The following is a 14,750-nucleotide window of genomic DNA, read 5'->3' as shown; positions in this document are numbered from 1 at the left end:
TTTTGTTGATCGCTGAGGTCTGAAAAGAGAGGAGTTTCACATGACTTGATGATTTGCAATATTGTGAATCTGGCTCATAACACGTTGCATTTACCTTTTCTTTCTTTTACCTTTCACTCTCCTTTCTGCACAATCCAATAATAAAAGAGACAATATAAAAAAGGATAAGAGGATCTAACTCTGCACTTGATGAATTTCAGAGTCTGACCAAAAATGTGGCCTTGAACTCTGACTCAGATTTGGTCTCGGTCACCAATGAGACAGATTTCTGTTGTGGACTGCATGATAGGAGTGCAGAATGCCTTTCTTTGTTTCATATTCATTTTTCATTTTCATTCATTCATTTATTAATTAATGACCACACGACCGAGGTCGCTGGAATTTAGGGCTGCAACTAACGATTATTTTCATTGTCGATTAATCTGTCGATTATTTTCTCGATTAATCGATTAGTTGTTTGGTCTATAAAATGTCAGAAAATGGTGAAAAATGTGGATCAGTGTTTCCCAAAGCCCAAGATGACGTCCTCAAATGTCTTGTTTTGTCCACAACCCAAAGATATTCAGTTTACTGTCATAGAGGAGGAAAGAAACCAGAAAATATTCACATTTAAGAAACTGGAATCAGAGAATTTTGACTTATTTTTCTTAAAAAATTACTCAAACCGATTAATCGATTATCAAAATAGTTGGCGATTAATTTAATAGTTGACAACTAATTGATTAATCGATTAATCGTTGCAGCTCTACTGGAATTTGCTTTCGGTACAGCATGGTGGGTAAGCTCAATTCAACAGTGTCAGTAACATCAAACATAGACGGATATGAATTTCATACTTGTTGTTTGACCTACTGCATAAAGATTAAACTCTCACTGAATGCTATTGAATGCCATTCTTCACCTCTGTCGCCTTGGCCTGATGCGCAGCCAACCAAAGGAAGAAATGATAGAAATGTCGCCCTCATCTGTTTAAACAGCGTACTGCCAAGCCCTTGTGGGTTTGGCCTCGCAGCTATTTTGTCCCAATAGGGCCTCAAGTACAGCTACGGCCTCCAAGTATGACTGAGAAGAATATGGCTTCAATAACGCTGAGCCCACAGATCGGTATCTTCTGTTTACTCCTGTGTCTCATTACCGCTCTGCTGCTTGTATAACTTTTTATTTTGTGTTTATGGTGTCCTGTTGCCCCGAGAGCTGTACTTTAATTTAACTGCCCGAAAACAAGGAACAATTTCAATCTAGTTGTGACTGTCCAAGTAAAGAATAAAGTGTTGTCCAAACCTGTAATGTGAGCTTTATTTGACATGGACCATAAGGTGTGTGTATGAGAGACACAGAGAGAGAGAGAAAATTGCTTTTTTCAACATAGTACACACTTTCTAACCTCTTTCACATTTTCGCTATGTATGGAAAGAGTGGGAGTGAGTGTGTCAAGTGCCTGAGCCATGTATGTTGCTATATGGAGGCTACAAGCCGGATGCGTGTGTGTGGGGGTGTGCTTTCGATGTCTGGAGGGTCCCCACTGTGAGCACACTCCCTCTCAAGGACACACATAGCGAGGGTCCGTATCCACTCAGACGTCCCTCCCAAGGACAGTGGGACACAGTGTGAGACACAGCAAGGCGCTCTACCGTGGGATAAGTACAGGTTGGATATAGCAAGGGGTAGTTAAGTGGAAAAGACTAACAGATGCTGGGGCTAGTTTACTCAGGGGGGGGAGGGAGCCTCACCACAGCTCCTGCACTAGCACCCCGAAACAGACACACACACACACATACACTGAGGCTGCATTTTCACTGCGGCTTAGAAAAAACAATTTTACTGCAATGGCTGGGGAACAGTTTGTATCTTTTTAAGCTATTTTAACAGCAGAAGTAGCACAGTAAACTACCTGACTCGCTTCAGCAAAGACACAAGTCTCTGAAACTGTTGAATGCAACTTCACTACACTAAGTATTTTCACAATTGTAACCTGTTTCGCTGTGGAAACGGAGCCAGACCTACACACCTACCCAGAGAAATCATAAAACAGAGCCTAAACTGAAGATGGATACATTCAGTGAATGCATGAAAACCGTTGGACGTCGTGACACTTTATATTGGTCAGACTAAGCCAACCTATTCAACTCAAACTTTATTGTCAGCCAGGTATTTACAGGAAACAAAACACACACCAGAAAATACATACATCCACAACTCACTTTCAGCAGGGTCACAGAGAGAACGGGGTTTTAGCTGTTTTTCATACAGACAATCACAATAAAATTCACAATAAAACCCAGGGAATAATTTTGGTGCTATCACGCATGACCTCACCCGCAACACACACATACACACACACGCACGCACAACACACCCAGTCTCTCTCGCTCACACACACACACACACATACACACACACACAAACCACTGGCATACCAGAGAGCCTATATTTAAAATGAGCCCCAGGGATGTTTTTTATTTTCAGCGTTTAGACATTCTATCAAAAGTGGTCAATGTGGATACTCGGGTGTAGAGAGAGAGACTCTGTGTGTGTGTGTGTGTGTGTGTGTATGTGTGTGTGTGTGCACGTGTGCGCATGCGTTCGCGGATCAGTGTGACTGATGGTAAACATAGGTATGACAAAATATAATCATAGCGTAGGAATAGCATCGAGTCAACAGCTTTTTACATAAGATAATGAATGCACATTCAGAAAATGAGCATGAGAGTGTGATTACGGAATCTTTGAGCCAGACCCAAATAGTTACAAATTTGCTAAGGCTGCAAAATACCACCTTCCAAAAGCTGTAGCCGTTCCAAATACAGCCCTATCATCCCACGTCTCATTTTCAAAGCCTCTCTTTTCTCCCTCTCTCCTCCCACCACAAATCCCTGAACCGAGAGAGAGAGAGAGAGAGAGAGAGAGGATGAGGGGAGCATTTAAATCTAGCGTTCCGTGAGTGGTCGGGTCGGTGTCTGGAAATCTTTCACATCCTGTTTACGCCGGGCAGATTTCAGCCCGGGACCGCAGAGAGCTGGCAGGGCCTCTGCCTGGACACAACTCCTCTCTCTCTCTCTCTCTCTCTCTCTTTCTATCTGCTCCCTCTCTATGTGTCTCTTTGCCTCTCTCCCTGCCTCCCCGTCACAAAGATCTCAGTCTGCGTGCCTTTTTCCACGCCACCTCCTTTCTATCAACACCTTGAACCTTGGGCAAACAAGCAGATCTCTGGCACGCCGCGCCGCCCCGTCGCCGCAGGAAAACGGCCTGGGCGGAATCAGAATCGATAAAAAGAGACCTTTTTATGCAGCAGGCAGACAAAATGTGGTTGAATCATACAAAACCCCCTTTAATATCTGCGTACAGGTTTAATACAGCTACGTCTGCGAATGTCGTATTTACAGTGCCCTATATCACACAGAAAATTCCAGTATGTTGTGAAAGATGGTCAGAAATTTAAAGTTTTCATGCCTGTAAAGAATGGGAATATAAACCTGATATCTGACTCAGGTGGAGTAAAAAAAATAACATCTCCCAAGTTTCCTCAGGGCGATCAAATAGAGAAGGTGAGTGAACAAGGGATCCGTCTGTCCTCTCGTCTTTTTTTTTGTGTTTTTTTTCCTGAGAGAAGTTGTTGTTTTGGTCCTCTAATCATCCTCCTCCTCCTCCTCTTTGCCTCCCTCACCTCTTCCTCTGCCTCCGACCTCCCTCCCCTCAGCGGCACTTGCAGGATTTGACGACCATGTTGGAGAGCTGCTCGACACGTGGCGTGCGGCCGATGAAGTACATGATGGTGAGGGGCTCCAGGTCCTGAGGGACGCAGCAAGGCGAGGCCGACGCCTCGGGGTTCAGCTTGTTGTACAGGGGCAGGATCTGGCCCAGGACACAGAAACAGACAGTGTTACACGTGTTAATAGGAGGATTTTCCTCTAAATGTATCACTGTTAAATCAAGTGTGACCATTGCTGCTATGTTCTACAGCCCTTGTCTATCCCCATGTTTCATTAGTTCCCCTTCTAATACTTTGATGAACCCAAAAACTACCAAACTGGACTATATTTATGCACCAAGCAGATGGCATACAGCCACAGTGGCATTTTTTGGAAGCAGTAAAATGTCTCATTATACAGTGTATCCCACAGTGTTATATAAATACAAACATCCTATACATCTTCCTTAAAATGAATGATTTAGAATGAATAAAATAAGAAAGCTCTGTGAGTGTGTGTGTGTGCGTGTGTGTGGCTACACTGGCTAAGCCATAGGCTACGAGACAAACAGCCCGTGTACCATAAGCCTATATGTTCTGCTGTAAAGCCATAATGGGCCGAGAGCGCTGCGAGGTGACAGCACATTTATGACCCTGGGGTTAACCAGCCTTAGCGAACCATGGTGTTCAGTTGCCACAAACAATGTACATTAAGCTCTCTTAAGGGCCCATGTCAGCCACATTTCAACGTGTCTTTACCTTGAAGTCAGGCCGGAAGCTGATTGCAGCCTGGTCCAAACCAGTCTTTTACTAGAGAGTCTGGGAGGTTACTTGCTTTTGTTCTGACCTTTTTTTAATTGGCCAATCACAGATCATGTCTGTTCATGTAATTTGGCTGTGTCATTTCCTCTGAGAAGTAGACGCCAACTGCCACTGTTCGCATTCAAATTATTGAGATTTGTCATGAAACTCAAGCTTGGAGCAAAATACAATTTGGTGAAACAAAAGATCACATCTCTCCTCGCCTGATCTTACTGGAAATTTACTAGACAGTCACATCGTGGAATACAGAGTCTTTGAGGAAACCCAGTGCATCAAGCTATTTGTGTCTGGACCCAATCACCTCTCATCTTACTGTAATAAGCGGCCAATAGCAGCTCACCATGTTGTAGTGGTTGTTGGCGCTCCAGAGGTAAGGGCAGCTGCCGGCGCAGAAGTTGGCTTTGTATCCTTTGGGCTCATGGATCCACTTCCAGTTGAGGTCGCGTCGGAAGTCGATGTAGAGGGAGCGCAGGCAGCAGCCCTGCTCTGAGTTACTGAGACACACAGAGAGAGAGAGAGAGAGAGAGAGAGAGAAACCATAACCCAGAGCATGATTTGGACTCCCATCCTGCTTTTCAAGGTCTGGGGCAAGGACCCAAAGGTGGGTCATGGGAAAATGAAAATGGGTCACCGAATCTTTCTGGAGAAACTGCCACCAAAAGTAAATGACTATGCAAGGCTGCCAAACTTTTCCCCTGCAGCGTGAGGTAGTCTAAATAAAACATTGCAGGCTTGTCGGTTTGCAGTCTAAACACAGGGTCAATATTGTTAGTTTTGCCGCACAATAGTCTGCAAAATGAGTTTTGGGTCAGGAGAAAAAACAAATCTACCGTCAAGAAAAGATGTCGGTAATCCCCCATCCTCCAAATACACCCCCCCCCCCCCCCACACACACACACACACACACACACACACACACACATGGCTAGTTGGCGGCCTACCGGGAGCAGGTTGTGGTGTCCGCGGCGGCCGCCCTCCTCTTGCGGTTCTTCTTGGCCGGGTTGTCCACCCTGTCGCTGGGCAGCAGGGTGAGGATGAGGTGGGGCGTCTTGGTGCTGAAATCTGCCTGGCCTTTAACCTGACCGGGCTTCTTTATCTGACGAAGCTGCTCGTCATCCACACCTATGGAAAGGAACGGAAAGGAGGAGAGAGGAGGGATGACTTCAGCTCAACATAGGCCTAGACTGATGACCTGACAGGTTTGTGTTTGATTTCATGGTCTCTCTGGGTCTTTGCTGACCTATTTGAATATGAGAGCTTAAACATTTCACCTCAAGAATAGAGACATTGTTCATTCAAGCCCCTGTTTGCCTATGTGGCAATATCAAAAATGGGCTTTTCCTTCCCAATTGGAACAAATTGAATTTGCTGAGTCTAAATCCTGAGGAAATTGCCATAAGTGGTGCTCTAAATTAAGAAGCACAGACAGTATACCATTCAGTAGTATGACAGAGTTTGGGAGAACAGTTTCTCCATTCTTCCTGTACTGTTTGATGGTGTCAGAAGTCTATATGGATCATTTTGGAGAAGCCTTTCTGATGGCATCTTGTAACCTGGAAGATTACTGTTGTGCCAAAAAATCTTCCACACGTAATGTAAATGGCCCAACAAAGCCCAAACCAAACCCAGAGTAATAGTAGACAATTCTGTTGTTTTTAGGAATTCAAGAAAGATAATTCTCATCTAAAGACGTAAGAAGACAGAATCATTAAATATGTATCTCTCAAACTAATAATATCCAAATAAATTGATACCAAATGATACAAAATGGTCATTAGGATATATCAAGGTCAACTGTCATCCACCAACAACTGATAACAGAACCATGCTTCAACAGGCTGGTAAGTCTAAAATCACAATCTTCTCTGACTGACTCTATCTATGATTATGTTCAGAGAGATAGTCTGTTTACCCACTCTGAACATACGTAAGATATGAGCACATAGAGAATGGTGAGCTAGTCGGTATAATTTGAGTTCAACAAACCTGCGAAGAGGGCCTCCAGCTCCTCACTCTTGTTGGGAACGATGTTGTTGGTGGACGGGACAAAGGTGCAGCAGGGGCAGTGGACGCCCAGCTTCAGGCCCAAATTATTCTCTGATTGGTTGGAGGGATTGAGGGAGAAAGAGAAAGACACAGATGGAGATAAACTTTGTCAACACTGTCCTAGGAACATGCCACACAAATAAAGTCATAGTTATTACTGTTGTTCCACTATATTGATTTGCTGGTATAACCGCTGGCTCCAAATATGGCACAGTGGCCTCAATGGTTTAGTCATGGTGAGGTGACACTACAAACCAGATGGTACATCAGCTACTTAGCAAGCCGCAATGGCCAAACTCTGCCAGTGCATGGCTTTGGAGAGCAGCCATCAGTTCAAATATCAGCGATATCAATACGGATGACTATGTGGAGGAAGCGGTTGGCAGGTGTTGAAGCTGACCTGTGTCTGCCAGCCAGTCCTTAACAGTGTCGGTGACCTCCACAGACAGCCAGGTTCCCTTGGCCCGCGGCTGAACGGTGCGAGAGTCAATATAACGCTGAGTGGAGCTGCTCTCCTCATCCGGCTTCAGCAGCTGATACAACACACACACACACACAGATATAAACACACAAACAAACAGTCACTCACACACAGAAAGTCAGGAAAATGTTGGGCCGACATACAAATACAGTATATAACACAAGCAAGAGAACAGATTTCCTTGATATGCACACACATACAAATGCACACACACATACACATACACACACACAAAACCTTTCTTCCCATCTTGTCCACACACCAGCAGGACAGTCAGTATAGATTATCATTATCAGCTACACTGGGGTGAAGGTGGTGTGTGAAGTTTCCCCTCTCACTTCCCACACAGCACATGGCCGTATGGCACAGAGCCTGACTTCGCAACATCGTAAACAGTGATAACAACCTGCGATAATGTCATCAGGGATGTAAATTATGTTAACTCACTTTACCGTTTTTTCAGTCAGGGTTTGTGTCAAATTATTCCCTCGAGCCAGAATATAAATACAGCTTAATTGGATGGTAAAGATTAACTATAAAAATAGTCTTGCTGGGCTGATGCCAAAAATCCTTACTGGGAAAATCCACCCTAAAACAGGAATTTGCACGCTTCTCCTGTAATCTTAACACAAGGTTTGAACAGTTTTTTCTTGTTTCTCCTAAAACAAGAAAAAAGCAAGTCATGTCTTTGTTAATGACGTTGGCAAGAAACTCCTGCAGCTGCTCCATTGATAGTGAATGGGGGACCATGGGACCTGATGTGATTTTAGTGCTGAGGTTTTATCGAGGTTTTATCTCACGATGACATTGCAGATTAGATGATGGCTCTGCTGCTTATGCTTCTCTGGCAATATTTTGCTGCTTCAATCAATAATTCATTGCAAATATTGATTAAATAGCTTGTGAACTCGGTTTCCAGGTTGTACATCTGGCTCTAAGTCCCTGGTGTGCTACCTGAAAGATCTCCACTCTCTGCTCTGAGGTCCTGGCCAGCGGGTTGGGAGCCCTGAAGATCCTGAACTCGGCCTTGACCAGGGTGCTGTTGGTCAGGTCCACCCCGCTAACGTCAAAGTGGACCACTCTGTAATGGGGGCTGGGGGCCGCCGGGCTCACTGCATCTGGAGGAGAGAGCATGGAGCAGACAGGGTGACACACACATCAATGGAATAAGATGTGGGGCAGAACAACAGCAATCATTAGACAGACATTGAATGGATATCGATTACTGAAACATGTTGTATGGTTGTAGTATTTCTAGTATTAGTATTTGTAGTGTGGGCCTGATGTATTGTCTGGGACATAATTACTGATGATGAGTGGTTACAAAGTGTTTCGAAACCTTAAATGGTAGGTTGGGTTTAGTGAGTGAAGGTGTCTCGTCAGATACAGAAATAAGCCAGCGTAGGCTGCTGCAGCGGTTCCCAAAGTGGAGGTGTAGGCACCACCAGGGGTCCCAAGAAAAAGATTTCATAATAATTTAATTTCCCTTTAATTTCTATCCTCAGAAAAAGGTGCAAATAGAGAAATCTATAAGGATGACTGTTGTGTTCATAGGATTCACTGTAGCCACCATCTGCCCCCCCTCCTGTATAAACAGTTATGTAATTCTATACCAATTGGTATGTAACAGCATAAATCCTCTCAGACGTGGTTGTCTGGGACAAAAAGGGGGTCCATGGTCTAATGTGGATCTATTTGGGGTTCCTTGACACAAAAGAGTTTGGGAACCCCTGGGCTACTGGGTAAATGATTGCCAAGGTGGTGGGGGAACATTTTACACAGGCACAACACTGGTAAATACAAAAATACGACACAAAATACATAATGTTTTATCAGGGGTGGCACTAGTTGTGGTGGGGATCCTTTCACGGGGGGCAAGGTGGAGGGCTGCCTTTAGAGAGGTGAGGTGCTACTGTACCAAGTCAGGGTGGAGGGCCCAGTGCCACATCTTCTATCTTCTTCTGTCAAATTATTTAACCTTCATTTTACCAGGGAAGGTTGACTGATAGCCATTTTCTTTCCCAGCAGCACCCTGCTTCACATTCATACAGTTCAACACATTCACACCTGGAGCAGCCGGTACAACCACAGTCTGCTACTACCGGCCACGGTGAAGCCACTCTGGAGCACTTCAGAGGTAAGTGCCTTGTTCAAGGTCACCTCAGTGGTAGTTGTTGAGGGAGGGGGAAGTGTTAGTCATTCACTTTCTCCACCCCCTCATTTCCCCAGCTACCACTGCCCCCATCTTGTCAAAGGGCCCATAATTCCTAGCAGCACCCCTGCTTTTGGTCATTAAATGGGACAGGTTTGACTTGCATCTCATTGATCTGAGGTTTTCAAACCTTTTCACACCGCAAACTCCCAACAGACACACATTAGGCCCCCCAGACCCCATTTAATGAAATTTGGCCCAGGGACCCCCATGTTGTTGATAAAATATTGAATTGTACAACTGTCTACGCTGTACATGGGAAGATAATAGTGATGAAAGTGAAGCCTATGAAATTACACTATTCCTCATCTTGCAGCATGGGACCCTCTGGAGCCCCTTCAGGGACCCCTGGGGTCCCCGGACTCCACCTTGAGAACCACTGTAGATAATAAGTGGACTCACTGGTGTCGGTGCGGGACGGCAGCATGTCAATCCGCTGCACCTCCTTGGCATAATAGTCCTCCTCGCTGCTCTCGCGCTCGCACGCGGATTCGGCCTGGCGCGCGCGCTCCTTCAGCAGCTCCCGCGTGCTGTTGTAGAGCAGCATGACCTCCGGGGGCACCAGGTCGGTCGGCCGGTCTTTTGTGGCATCCGGCGGACTGCGGATGCGGAGCTTGCTGAGGATCTGGCCGCGGACCGCCTCGATGCGCTTGGACTTCTGCTCGTCCAGGTTGAAGGACTGGCACGTGTTGAGCCCCTCCACCACACCGGCCAACCGGAGCAGCAGCAACAGCGCGAGGGGGGTGAGCCACATTGTCCGGTGAGGGAACGGCGGGACGGCGATACTCCCTGAACGGCCGTTAGGGAAACCCCAGTGGAAGCAAGGTTACTCTGGTGGACTAAAACTAAAGCTGACACTTAAAACCAAGCATGAAGAAATATTCTCGTAAACTGGTGTAAAATTTAAAAATAGAGTGTAAGAAAAACTGAAGCTAATCCAAAACTATAACCACTGTCTCCAAAACTAACTGAAATAAACAAAATTGTATTTTCAGTTTTAGTCTTTAGGTCAAATCCACATTCAGAGTGGAGTAAAGTATAGCAGAGAACTTTCCAGAAAAGAGTACCAGCTACATCTGTTAACATGACACCTACGAAGGTAATTCTATAGCATTTTGTCGCCTACATGTGCCTTCCTGTTTTTAACCGGACACACGAATAGCAACCCAGGACACATTCTCTCAAAATGTTAAAAAGTAAACATTTTTGGGAAAAAACATAACAGGTAGCAAAACTCTGTCTGAAAACCACCCGAAACTGAACTAAAATTGAGCTCAAAATGAATTTGAAATTAGACCAAAGTCACTTTCAAACGCTCGAGCGCTCAGAGGCCCCTGCGGCTGTCCCCGATGCGCGCACCCTGTCCGGTTCCACTGCGCGCTCTTATCGGTCGTAAAGGTGAGAAGTGTCTACCGCAGTCTGTCCGATGATTCACACTTTTATCCGTCTCAGGCTTCCGTCGGCCATCCTCGGATAAATAATATATCTTCCAGCAGAGAAAGTCATCACAGGAGCTCAGCCCATGTCGCAAATCCTCAAAACCAAAACCTGATCTGATCACTTTATCTCAAAGTGGGCTTCGGTCCTTTTCCCTCCACGAGACTCATCGGTGAAACAGAAATCTGGTCCATACCCGGTTCCGAAAACAGTTGATCTAGTCAAAGTAAAAAAAAAACAACCCAAAAAAACCCTAATGAGATCCTCCCATTCCCTATTATAAGTAAATAAAAAGCAGCCTGCTCTAAAATGTAAGAGAAAAAGTTGATTTATGTCGGAAAAGACATGGCGGGTCTGTTGAAATCCCCTCACATAAACATCAAAACACATTAAAAGTTGGGCGACATAAAAAGGCGTGACGCAAAAAAAAAAAATCGCTTCATGAAAGAAGTCCCTGTGTTTAAGAAAACCCTCCAGCAACGGTTTAATAAGTCACAGATCCCCGGTTTAAACGAGTTCCAGCTCCGCACCGTCTCTTCCAGCCTGAAACCTCTCCTGAGGGCAACGCAGGAGTGAAAGATGGGACACCATTATTCTGCCGCTCCTCTGTGGAGAAATTCACAAAGCTCAGAGCAACAGCGATTTGAGGCAAGAGTGGAGGGAGAGAGAGAGAGAGAGAGAGAGAGAGACTGGATGTGTGAGAGGTGGTGGGGTGGGGTGCCACCAAAGTGATGGGAGTGTATGATTATGTAGGCAAGAGGCATCTCCCTCTCACCAGAGGACGCGCGTGCGCGCACACACGCAATTTCTTCTCTCCACAAAAATGTTTGCACCACCCTCTCTCCACAGGTAAATATTCCCCATGGGCATATCAGGTTTGAACAACATCATTTCACATCAACAGGGGAACTAGTCTAGAAAACTGGATGTATTAATACATTTTCACTGCAGTTCATACCTGCAATCTCAAAACTTCAGCACCTCAGTGTCATATCCACTTGCGTCCATATTCATACAGACAGATAGAGGCTTGTCCTAGTTTATTAAAATCACTCCGCCAACAATCCTTTTTTATCTCTCTTTATCTTGTCGAGCTTTCAATCTTTCCTGTCTGTTCTTCCTGGTCTCATTGTTAATTACAGCTCAGGAGCTGGAGAGGCCCGTTAATCTGTCAGGGGAGGCTTTTATTGCTGCTCTGCTGCCATCCCATTATACCGTTATTATAGTCGCGGGTGCAGGCCTGTAATTGCTGTAAGTAGAAGGGAAAGGTAGGAGAGAGAGAGCGAAAGAGGGAGAGACTGGGTTTTATGGTCAGGGCCGCCCCCCCTCCTCCTCTGTCTCTCCTGGCAAGGTTTCTAAAAATGATAACACCGCCTGGGAACAAACAGGTTCCTGTCCCAACTTGACTGTCGCTGCACCGTGTCAGACAGTCAGAGAACGATGGGAACAGACTCACAGACTTCGTTTGTCTACGTGGATCTGAACTCTTTGGCAACCTCGACGCACACAGACGCAGACACACCGAGCGCCGGGCAACCGTGGGGCATCCGGGATCAAAAGGAGCCCGCCCTGGTGGGTAGCTGCGCGCACTGCAGCGTGTGGCTTTTCAAAAAAGACTTCCTCAAAAACAACTTCTACCCCGGCTGCTTTTTTCTGCCTCTTTCCTCAAAGCCAAATATAGACAGGCCACTGCCACGTCATCTGGCCCTCAGCACTTTTCTCAACCCCGACAGAGGGATGTGGAGTTGAAAGATAGGGTTCAGAGCCGTTAACCCTCAACACACACGGACTGTCTGTAGTTTAACATGTCTGTTATTCATATCACAGTGAATCCACATTTTCCACAAAATCAAAACAATTTGGGAACATACAGTTTTATTGAAAAAAAGAAAGAACCCGAAACAGTTACAAAAATAAATAAAGATAAAACCACCTCTTGGGGAACATTTCCATCCATTATGCTTCACATCTCTTTCGTCCGGGGGCAGTTAGCCATTGAAAAGCCTCAAATGTCATAACTACAATCAACCCAACAGTGTGGCACATTTTCTCATGGTACACACTCAAACTAGAGTCCAGTTTCTCATCTCTCTGGATACCCACGGTCCCTTTTGATTGACGGTTCGGGGTGAGGTTGTGTGTGAGAACCGGTGATGTTGTATGCAAGATCCACCAGGTGTAATTACATAGATAAGGGGCTCCCGGCTACACCTCGTCTTCGTTCAGCAGCATGTTGGGGACCCCTCTGGAGATGGGGAACTCACGTCCCGACTCAGGACACTGCAGACACCCCTCGATGACCTCCACCTGCGACACACACACACACACCGATTTAGACATGAGTAGCACAGATGAACCAGTAATATCATAACCTCAAGTTGAGTGTCTATTTGTTATATCACCACTAGAGGTCCTCATATAGCAAGAGACATAATTATATTGGGTCAGCATAATGTCTACAGCAACAGTATTATTAGTTCCTGATGTCTGTGTTTATCACATTGCCTGACACTCAATTCAGTGAATTACAGACAGCAAATCAAGTGTATGATGTCAGTAAAAAAAACAGTGACACCAGTAAAGACTGGTATGGTACTACTGCAGGACTGGCTGACAGCAGCCAGCATGCAGCAGTAGGTGATGAGCTGTGAGCTGCTTACCTCCAGCAGAACTCGGTGGACTTTCTTCAGGAAATCTTCATTTTTATCGTAGTCCGGCACCAGATCACCGGGCAGGTCTTGCAGGTGACCCAGCTGTGGAAAGAAAAGGGCCGGTAACAAGAATTCATCGTGCTACACACCAAACCACAGCCATCTGACACAGGACCAGAGGAGTTATATTAGCATGACCACCCCCTCCTGCCTCACCCCCTCAGCAGCCTGGACCAGAGCGCTCCACTCCAGCTTGGGGATCATTCGGCTGACGAACTCAGGGTTGAACTCCACCTCGTTCACCTTCACCTCAGTAGCCTGCGCACAGCCACGCAGGGACAGAACAACACCACTTATTAGTGGACAACCAAAAATAACAGTGGACAACCTTCTTCCACTATCATGTTTTAAGATATGTTTCAAGATATACAAGAATTGTAAAAAAAAAAAAAAAAAATGGTATGAAGAAAAAAAAATTGTATACAGTATGAAGATATGACATGAATTTGAAATAATTTGTCAGTATATCACTAGCATAATGCAACCATTTCTTGCCTGAAATAATGCTATTTGCCACTGGACTAGCGCAAGAAAAATGGACGTTGAACCTAAATATGCTAACTTCACTTTCAGATTAAATGAGTTAACGTCAGCTGGTTAGCCAGCAATGTTAGGTGCTACTTTTCCCAGTAACTGAGTGTAACGCATAGCCATTTTGTGTTCAGTAGTAATAATACAGTTACCAATCAAAAATAAGTCGTTACCCCTTTTAACACAAGAAGTTGAATTATTCCCAAACTGGCAGCTATAGCCCCTCTATTCCCTGATTCAAACCAGTGGTTGGTTTTCCTCATAACTACTCGTCGTCCTCTCATTTGACAGCTAACGTTAGTTTAGATGAGAAATGGCAAAACCATTTCCTTACTTTGATTTTAGTGAGCAAAAGGTTGACAAGAACAATACACTGGACATCAAAGCTATTCGGTTGGAGAAGAGTTAACGAGGTGTGTAACGACTTATTTATTACTCCCTGAGAATAGTAAAGTAAAAACATTAACGAGTAATGACTGATTCGTTACTTTTTTAGCCAGCCATGTAGCTAGCCCGGTAGCTAGGTGTTTAACTTACCTTGATGAGCAGCGGGTAGCCTTTGGTGACTCCTTTCACATGAGATGTCAGCATGTTGTGCGTCAGCAGCTTCATGTTTACGGCCGATAGACAGACAGATACTGTATGATCTGAAAGGTCAGAGCAAACCTCCGATGGAAGAGTAACCGTTAATTAGAAAATGTAAACAGATATTGAATTCACGTCTATCGCCTATCACGCTACAAGGCGTTTACATGTGGACCGGAAGTGTCAGTGGTGCATCGCTTTAAGGTTCCCCGAAACTTCTACTCCCCTTCCTTTGGT

The 14,750-nt window shown here is 45.2% G+C and overlaps 2 protein-coding genes across 4 annotated transcripts; both read right to left on the bottom strand.

Moving 5' to 3' along the window:
- Positions 1 to 3,312: 3,312 nt before the first annotated feature.
- tgfb5 (transforming growth factor, beta 5) lies at positions 3,313 to 11,068 on the bottom strand. Of its 2 annotated transcripts, none has more exons than XM_071544743.1 (7): positions 9,652 to 11,068; positions 7,992 to 8,155; positions 6,957 to 7,089; positions 6,497 to 6,607; positions 5,452 to 5,632; positions 4,851 to 5,004; positions 3,313 to 3,852 (listed from the first exon to the last, which is right to left on the bottom strand). In XM_071544743.1, exons 1-7 carry the CDS (start codon positions 10,001 to 10,003, stop codon positions 3,694 to 3,696), a joined length of 1,254 nt encoding a protein of 417 aa, XP_071400844.1. In that variant the 5' UTR covers positions 10,004 to 11,068; the 3' UTR covers positions 3,313 to 3,693. The 2 variants fall into 2 exon arrangements, with proteins under 2 accessions (XP_071400844.1, XP_071400845.1); XM_071544744.1 differs by having other exon boundaries at positions 6,957 to 7,026.
- Positions 11,069 to 12,544: 1,476 nt separating this feature from the next.
- On the bottom strand, positions 12,545 to 14,677 carry trmt112 (tRNA methyltransferase activator subunit 11-2). Of its 2 annotated transcripts, none has more exons than XM_071544761.1 (4): positions 14,466 to 14,677; positions 13,554 to 13,655; positions 13,347 to 13,439; positions 12,545 to 12,993 (listed from the first exon to the last, which is right to left on the bottom strand). In XM_071544761.1, the coding sequence occupies exons 1-4, from the start codon at positions 14,538 to 14,540 to the stop codon at positions 12,892 to 12,894; spliced, it is 372 nt and encodes a 123-aa protein (XP_071400862.1). In that variant the 5' UTR covers positions 14,541 to 14,677; the 3' UTR covers positions 12,545 to 12,891. The 2 variants fall into 2 exon arrangements, with proteins under 2 accessions (XP_071400862.1, XP_071400863.1); XM_071544762.1 differs by having other exon boundaries at positions 13,572 to 13,655.
- Positions 14,678 to 14,750: the final 73 nt, after the last annotated feature.

The sequence above is a fragment of the Centroberyx affinis genome, unplaced genomic scaffold (genome assembly GCF_046629955.1).
Source record: "Centroberyx affinis isolate AG114_WGS23_722 - 3 ecotype Tasmania unplaced genomic scaffold, CSIRO-AGI_Caff_v1 ptg004649l_1, whole genome shotgun sequence".
Taxonomy (NCBI): Eukaryota; Metazoa; Chordata; class Actinopteri; order Beryciformes; family Berycidae; genus Centroberyx; species Centroberyx affinis.
This window is presented reverse-complemented; position numbering and strand designations above follow the sequence as displayed.

Bases quoted from the DNA above. Each gene is read 5' to 3' on its own strand.
- trmt112 (XM_071544761.1), bottom strand. From the start codon at position 14,540: ATGAAGCTGCTGACGCACAACATGCTGACATCTCATGTGAAAGGAGTC. The intron at 13,656-14,465 runs GTAAGTTAAACA...GGCTGTGCGCAG, and splicing joins GCTACCCGCTGCTCATCAAG to GCTACTGAGGTGAAGGTGAA. The intron at 12,994-13,346 runs GTAAGCAGCTCA...TGTGTGTCGCAG, and splicing joins TCCACCGAGTTCTGCTGGAG to GTGGAGGTCATCGAGGGGTG.
- tgfb5 (XM_071544743.1), bottom strand. From the start codon at position 10,003: ATGTGGCTCACCCCCCTCGCGCTGTTGCTGCTGCTCCGGTTGGCCGGT. The intron at 5,005-5,451 runs GTAGGCCGCCAA...TGTGTGTCTCAG, and splicing joins GACACCACAACCTGCTCCCG to TAACTCAGAGCAGGGCTGCT. The intron at 3,853-4,850 runs GTGAGCTGCTAT...GTCCTGGGCCAG, and splicing joins CCAACAACCACTACAACATG to ATCCTGCCCCTGTACAACAA.